The sequence below is a fragment of the Belonocnema kinseyi genome, chromosome 1 (genome assembly GCF_010883055.1).
Source record: "Belonocnema kinseyi isolate 2016_QV_RU_SX_M_011 chromosome 1, B_treatae_v1, whole genome shotgun sequence".
Taxonomy (NCBI): Eukaryota; Metazoa; Arthropoda; class Insecta; order Hymenoptera; family Cynipidae; genus Belonocnema; species Belonocnema kinseyi.
The window spans coordinates 169,223,810-169,232,586 of NC_046657.1; the positions used below are offsets into that span (position 1 = coordinate 169,223,810).

At 30.4% G+C, this 8,777-nt stretch overlaps 1 protein-coding gene across 1 annotated transcript in view; it reads left to right on the top strand.

Moving 5' to 3' along the window:
• The first annotated feature begins 2,702 nt into the window (after positions 1 to 2,702).
• Positions 2,703 to 8,777, top strand: part of LOC117167295 — a 34,349-nt gene continuing 28,274 nt past the window's right edge. Inside the window, exon 1 of the mRNA XM_033352126.1 lies at positions 2,703 to 2,839. Within this exon, the coding sequence (XP_033208017.1) occupies positions 2,746 to 2,839 (94 nt within the window). The 5' untranslated portion in view covers positions 2,703 to 2,745. The remainder of the gene's footprint in view (positions 2,840 to 8,777) is intronic.

Genomic DNA, 8,777 nt, shown 5'->3' on the forward strand with positions numbered 1-8,777 from the left:
TCAAGGTAGGCCTAGTGGCGCCATCTCTTGGTCAGGCCGGAAACTTATCAATCCACCCTCGTATTTACAATTAGATTAATCAAATATTATTATATAATGAAATTTATCAAGAATTTTCGTTTTCAAATATTATTTAAAAACCCACGGTTTTTCAATTTAATGTAGGGTTAGAATTTCAAAGTGTATTGACAAAAAATAGATTGTAGTACGAGCAAAATTTTAATATTTTCAGAAGACTATAAAATATGTGATACAACATAATGTGCAATTAAAATTTTAAATCTGTATTGATAATAAATTCATTTTTAAAAATACATTAAAGATACCTTTCCATAACACGAATTTCGGAATCAAGTAGTAGAATCAAAAGAGAGCTACTTAATCAACTGGACATGCTTCGTACTCGACATCTCATTGGTTGCTATTCTCGCACAGTTTAGAATACTCAAAAATATTATTTTTCTCGTTTATTATATATAATTGTATTTTGACTTATAAAAATGTCCATTAGATGCAAATTAATATTAATCCTAATAAAAATAAAAATTAATTATATGTTTAATTAATTATCGAAATTTCAGCACGGGTGACAGAAAGATAGATGGATAGTCCTTTAAAAAAATGTGACCATTTATACTTAAAACTGGTCAGATGATGCATTTTTTTATTAAATTTGTTTAAATAATTAACGATTGTTATTAAAAAGCAAAATATAGATAGCAGAAGAATACTGGGGATAGGTTCATAGTTGACTGACCTGAAAAAAAGAAATGAATCTTCTAAAAAATGGCGGAATTATGCATTTTTGTAGTCTTGAATTTTCAATTTTTGCATGGAATTTTCGCTAAATGCATTTGAAATTACAAGTTCTATCAAAAAGTGATTTAAAAAAATTTGTGAAACTTTTCAAAAACTGGAATTCGACCCTGGTGCTGTTTTCTATATCTCACGTTGTTTTACTAAAAATTGGACTTTTTTATTTTTCTCGTAGTATTTTCGATAAATGAAACCAGAATATCAGGTCTCATCAAACAAAAATGTTAAAGAAAGAGTATAGGGCTTTTAAAAAACTACAATTCGTCTCTTTAACTTTTTCCCTTGCCTGTCGTGTTTCCAGACGGATGTAGAGACAGACAGACTCCTTCCCCAAAACTTGATTTTCTAATTCAGGGGGTCTCAAAATGTGGATATCCATTGAAAAAATAAAGGGTTCAATTTCGGACAACTTTAATTCTTTCGCGATCCTAAATGATGATAAAGTAAAAACTCTCAGTTCTACGTTTACGGAAATTTCTTTATAATGCAAACCGAATTAATAAAAAACAATAAAAGTTTATCAGTTCTTTTTGCACTACCTTTAATAGATTAATTAAAAATAATAAATTTTTTTGGTAAACCTTTTGACCGTCTCAGGTTAATCAGAAGTGCATACACTTAAGCAAACTACTGCACAGTATTTTTCATAATTCTAAGCGTATGTGTATCTCAGTGATGATTAATCATGTGATTCGAACTAAACGGATAAGACTTGATCGTCTCGCTAATTACAAACAGGTTGTGTGTCGGCGAAATTGTATAAGCATCGATTAAAGCGGAAGGAGCGAGTGGGGATTCCAGTCCAAAAGTCATTATTTTAAAAATAATTATGTTGGATAGTGTTTTTTTTTTTATAGAGTTGATTTACTTCAACCAAAAAAATTACTATCTAATATATCAACAACTCAGACGAAAAAACACCGACATCATATCGATAGCATCGATTTACAGTAAGTATATTAATTATATGTTTATAGTCGCATCAACTTCCAGGGTCATTTTCGACAGTACTACAGCATTAATTATAAACTGTACGCGGTAAAAAAATTTCGTTGTGACAGGGATATTATTCCTTATTATAGCAAAACATTCAGCTGAAAACGAATGACAAAATTTAGAAAGATCCCTGGATCAGCGAAAATGAATTTATTTGACCATTTTCCATATACCAGCGATATCGTATAGTCACTACCTATAATAATTATAGCAAAATATAGATATTAAGAATAAGCGTCTGAAGGAATTATCAGATGAGCACATGTACATTATGGGAGCATCGAAATTAAATGGCGACAGCCTAATCGGGAGCAGTGACAGCTCAGATTTACTTTAGATAATTATTTTACCACTTAAAATGCGCGAATGTAAGTTAATATATTTCTATAACAACTAAATGTTTTTCTATTCTACAAATAATAAAATTATACATAATCTCCTGAAAATAATAAATTCTCGAACTTAGAAACTTTGATAAAAATACTGATTTACGAGAATAATGCATATAAACTAACTAAATGTTCACCTGAAACTAACTAAACATTTGAACTAATCTAAGCAGGCATTTTCTGTGAGTTAAATATATTCTCGATTCACTCGTTCACCTCAAGAAATTTGTATCTGTGTAGGGTATTCGTGGGGTAGCATACCACTGTACAGAATATAAACTTCCTTAAATAAAATCCAGCCTCGCTTCCTGCTTTGGGAATCGAACCCACATTAGCGTGGCTGCCAAGGCTGCCGTGTTGGAACATAAGACAATCACGATACCGACTGAGCCACGATCACTCCCTCCAGTCCAAACGTGTAGGTGTAGTCTAGCAGTGACCTTAAACTTACTAAACCAGAATAATTCTAAGGCCATGGTCTAGCCTCGAGGGTATAAATGTGACTCTGCAGGATCGCTTATCATCAGTGTGTAACTGCATCTTTATGTGGGGTTCTATTGCATTAGTTGCATCTACAAACAAAATGTTAATCTTACTCAATATCGCACTGTTCACGACATTGGCCGTTGCAGAAATTCGTAAGTAACACAATCAGAACTAAAATAAAATTCAGAACATTTTTAAGCTGAGACAAATTATGGCTGAATTTAAGTTGATCTCTGATTTTAAGTACATTTGTGAATTTAAGGTATAATATTTTTATTTGTTATTTTTTTCTCTGATGACATTTAAATTGTGAATACGGGTTGTCCGTTTCTTTTAAGACATTAACAAGACATGAACAATTTTGTTGAAAAGTCGTATTTTTTAGATGAATGTATCTATTTTTAATTTAAAATTTCAAAATTGATCTATTTGGGAATTTAACTGCTTTGTTAAAAATTTAACATTTTGTACAAGATTCATCATTTTAGTTGAAAATTCATCAATTTCGTTAAAAAATCTATCCTTTCGGTTAAGAATTCAACAATTTGGATGGAATTTGTTTTCTTTCTTGACTGTAAAATATTTTTTGTGAAAAATATACTACTTTGTTAAAAATTAATCTTATAGTTTGAAAATTAACTATGTCGCTATAAAATTAAGCTATTTGGTTGACAGTTTATTTTTTTCAAAAAATCATATTGCAAATTAAAAAATTCAACTGTCTTGTAGAAATTTTTTTTTGCTTGAAAATTAAACGATATGACTAAAAAGTGTTTTTGAATTGAAAACTCAACAATTTTATTAAAAATTCTTTGTTGTTGAATAAATTCATCTGTTTTTAATTTAAAAAATTGATCTCTTGTTTTGAAAATTAAACCATTTTGTTGAGAATTTATTAGTTTTCTAAAAGATTCATCATTTCAATTGAAAATTGATCAATTTGGGTAACATTTCAAAAATTTAGTTAAAAAATTATTCTTTCTTGACTGTAAAATCTTTTCAGGTAAAATAATCAACTACAGGCTTTACTAAAAATTCATTTTTTTTTTTGTTAAAAATAAATTATTTTTGTATAAAATTCAACCATTAGATTAAAAAGGAATTTTTTTGTCGTAAATTCATATTATCGAGTTGAAATTGCATTTGTTTCTAATTTGAAATTACAAGATCTTATCACTTTTTGTAAACTTAACTATTTTGTTAAAAATTCATTACTTTGGTACAAGATTATTAATTTTAGTTGAAAATTCATCCATTAGGTTACAAAGTCGTTGAAATATTCTTCGTTTTTAACTGTAAAATTTCTTAAAGTAAAAAATCAAGTACTTTGTTTAAAATTAACTTTCTTATCGAAAATTCCTCCATTTGGCTTGAAGTTCAACAGTTTAGATTAACTGTTTTCTCTTTCATGACTTAGAATATCTTCATTGGTTAAAAAATCAACAATCATGTCGAAAAGTCGTCTTTTTGCATCTGTTTTTAATTTGGCATTACAAAATTTCTCTCTTTGGAAATTAACTATTTTGTTAAAAAATCAATAGTCTAATAAAAGATTCATAATTTCAGTTAAAAATTAATCAATTAGGTTGAAAATTCCTTAAAATTTAATTTTCTTCTTGACTGTAAAATCTTTTTCGGTAAGGAATCTACTACTTTTTTGGAAATTAATATTTTCGTCGAAATTTAACTGTTTTGTAGAAAGATCGTTTCTTTGGCTGGGAATTCAACAATTTAGATGATTTGTTTTCTCTTTCTTGACTTTTCTCTTCTTTTTCTTCTTTTCTCTTTAAATATACGATATTTGAAAATGCAATATTTAAATGATGCGAAAAATTAGAATAAATAAGGTACACGTTTTAAGTGCTGAACCTTAAACAAAAATACTCTTAAAAAATTGGAATCTGTAACATTTTAAAGAATGTTGAAAATGTTGAGCAATTTCAATTGAAGTTCAAGAGCACTGAAGAGTAGGGTGCAGTGAGAGTGCTAAAATAAATTAAATCTTTTGAGGTGAGGGGAAAAACTTGTGGGTCGGCAAAATATTTCCTATTGGTTCAACAATTATGACGAATTTGTTATATTTACAGATTTTATCATTGTGCTTTTGCGGATAAAAATTCTTGTCGTGGTTTAAGATTTTTGGGATTTCATATTCGTTTTACGACTTTGAAACGTTATGGACAAGACGAGAAAGATGTTACTCGTGAATAAAAAAGAATTACATGTGCCCTTGGTTGAATCTTAAGAAATTTCAGATTTTTAATCAATCCAAAAAATATATTTTTGTAAATATTGAAAACATTCTAAATTAGGTAATTTTTTTCAATCTTAAAATTTTTCAATTGTAAATCTAAAAAGAGAACAGAAGTTAATAACTGATTTCAAATTATTTTTTTACTTGCTATGGATGTTGACCCACAAATTGTTATCCCTCAGCTCAAACGATTTAATTAATTTTAACATTTTTACTTCGCTGTACTGAAAAGTGTAGTTTTCAATTTACGTTGCAAGTATTAGTTACAGTAATGAAGAAACTATAAATTTTGGAAACAAATATTTATAAGAAAGATGTAGAGCATAACAAAATTGTGTATATAACTCATTAAAATTTTTTTTCGACATTTTTATATCACTTTAAATAGATTTCCAACGGCCTTAGTATATCCAATTAATAAATAATTGAAAGTTATTGAAAAATATAAAAACTTAATATAAAAATGTTGTTTGTTCTTTTCGACATGTGAAAATATATGTATAAACTTTCCCCTATTTTCCCATTTTTCATGAGAAAATGACTCTATTTCTACTTTTTTCAAATATTTTTGCACTGTGATCCCTGAGATAGGTTAAAATCTGAATTTGCCGATTATTTGAGAATATGAACTGCGCATCTTGTAAACTAAATTATACAATATGAGATAAATTAAATGGTACACATTACATCCGTTTTTTATGAAACTTATACGCATATGTTAATAAAAATTCAAAGCCGTCATTTCAGTTTATCTGATATATCCTGAATACACAACCGGTTTAAACAAACTTCCAATATTAGTATGCTAGTTGACTAATGCATACGTAATAGGAAGGTTTTATCAATTTTCTCAACAAAAAAAAATGAAAGAAAACATACGTCTTCATAAGAAAATGTATCCAGTCAAATCACCTTTCAAGTCACGCAGTGAAGCTTCCGCCCATTTTTTTTTTGGAATTCTCGACCGACTAAAAATCACAATTTTTTTACAATCCATACTTATATTTAAGAAAAATAAAACATTAAAACAATTAATACGTATTGTGGCAGGTTTTCCTAAAATTCTTATTACTATGCACTTACTACTTTTTTGTAATAAGTCCTTCGGTCTCATGCTTCCGGCTTTTAAGTTGTATTTAATTACCTTGTTTCCGCGTGACAGAACTCAATGAGAAATAATAAAGGTTATTACGTATCAATTGTTTACACACATACAATTAATTGAGGAATTCTGGACAAGAAGGCGACAGGCGCTCAAGAACGAGTAAAAGTATTGTTGACGCTGTGACTTCATGTATCAAAAGTGAAATTCGAAATTTGAAAAAGCCAAAAATATAGTTAGATAGCTCTTAAAAAACGAACCTGAGTCTCCATTTACAGTTTTTCTCTGGGGCTGCAAATTTTCCAGTAAATAAATAAAAAAAGAGTTTTTATATTGAAAAAACCATGTTTTTTCATTCAACTCGCCGTAAATAATTTGTTTACCAACGAATTAACAAATTTATTTTTGAGTGTTATTCGTGACACTAGCGGAGGCTACAGTGTCCAAAAAGGTCAAAAGTTAATTTTTAATGTTTTTTTTTTAATCTGAATGAAAAACCACGTTTTTAGACTTTTACATTCAAAAAGTGAGCGAGGAAGTTTGAGCTACGACAAATTTCAAGCGAACGAATTTTCCGCCAATGTATTGGCAAACTTTTTGGAAAATCTCAACTCGATTAGATTTTTAGTTCCATAATTACAGCGAGTTTATTACGAGCTCCCGACGCGACACCACAGGATTTTACAGGGGACGCCGCCGGAGCGCTGTAGAGTGTGAGCGAGTGGACAAAATAAAGGATGGGTAAGGACGATGTTTCAGGCTTCAGGCGGCGTCACTTGAAAAATCCTGTGGTGTCACATCGTCAGCTCGTACTAAACTCGCTGTAATTATGGAACTAAAAATCTAATCGAGTTGAGATTTTCCAAAAAGTTTGCCCATACATTGGCGGAAAATTTGTTCGCTTGAAATTTGTCGTAGCTCAAACTTCCTCTCTCACTTTTTAAATGTGAATGTTTAAAAACTTGGTTTTTCATTCGGAATGAAAGAAAAACATTAGAAATTAACTTTTGACCCTTTTTGGACACTGCAGCGTCCGGTTCAAATTTCGAATTTCACTTCTGATACCTGACGTCACAGCGTGAACAATACTTTTACTCGTTCTCGAGCGCCTGTCGCTTTCTTGCCCAGAACTACTCAATTTCAGAATCAAGTAGTACAACCAAATGCAAAATTCCAATTGTGTAAGGATTCCAACACGAAATAGTTACTCAACTGCCCATGCGTCGCATTCGGCATCTAATTAGTTTCGCGCAAAGTTTAAAATGCTAAACAAAGTTATTTTTCTTTTTATCATTAACAATGCCATTGCAACTTATAAAAATGTCCATTAGGTTGAAATTAATTAATAATATTAAAAATTAATTAAATGCATATTTTGTAAATAATATTTTAAATAATTAGAAACATTTAATTAAAAAATTATCATTTTTGTTTAAAACTTGTTTGGTCTATATCGTTTTTTAACAGACTTGAAAAAATAAAACGATCTAATAAATTATAGCTCAATTTTTTGATGAAAATATTATCTACAGCCACCTTCTCGAATTTTTCAAGGAGTAATGCAATTGACAGAAAATTAAATTTATTTATAATGAAATGTTGACAAATCGTAAATCATAGGTTCTTTCCCGATGATTTTCTTTGGAAGCATTTGAAAATGTCAAGTTGTAGGAAATTATTTTGCGAAAAAACTTTTTCCAATTTGTTAAGAAGTTTTATAGACAAAATTTTGTTAAGAAATTAAAATTTTTAATTAAAATATTTCTGGTTATTATCCATTTTTTTATAAAAACCAAACATTTTCCTCAAAACTGATACCATCTACAATAACCTTACGTTTCTCAAAACTATAATTAAATTTTGTATTTTGAAACCTCTTCTTTTCGTGCCTGTACACTGAAAGAAATGAATGGCTAGTAAAATCATATTGCGCGTTAGATCAGACATCGATATATCTATCCCAGCCATACAGATTGCTGATCTAACCTGCAGTATAACTGTATCAGCAATTCATTTCCTTCAGTGTAGTACTTTAATTTTATCTTAAAATAACTTAATTGGAAATTCAAAATATTAAGGTGACCTTAGAAAGGAGAGGACCATTCGATAGTTTCGAGTTTACTAATATTAAATCTTCATTCGTGAATTTCACGAATGGATTATAATGAGACTGATCGTGTACCGATCGGGCGCCGATGGAGCACTGATTGTGTTTCCGATCGGGTGTCCGATCTAGCCCCGATCTGAGCATGTGTTTCGTCTGCGATCTGGCCCCGACCAGGATTCTCGATCGGGAACTGATTTGGACTGGTTTGGCCCCGATCAGGGCCAGATCGAGATTTATGCGCGGTTGGTTACCAATTTATAATTATTATAACTTATGTAACTAAAACCGATCACTGTTTAATTTTGTGCTTGGACTTATATCGGGCTTACCCATAGAGCGCCCATAGTGGAAACAATCGGATTAAACAAGCCTGGCTCTAAGAAGGTACCTATTTATACAGGTCGACAGTAGCAGAAAGATACGAGGTTTACTGTGATATGCTGCTACGTCCCGTGCAGAAACTCCCATGTGGTTCTGCTCACGGGCCGATCGGGCAGAATTTGGGACCAGTCGGGATATTTGGATAGGGTTAGACTCGAAATGAAACACGATACCCAAATGGGACCCAGGAAAATTACTCCCCTACGGACCCATCCGCGGCAAGGTATATAGGGTCGACTGTATATA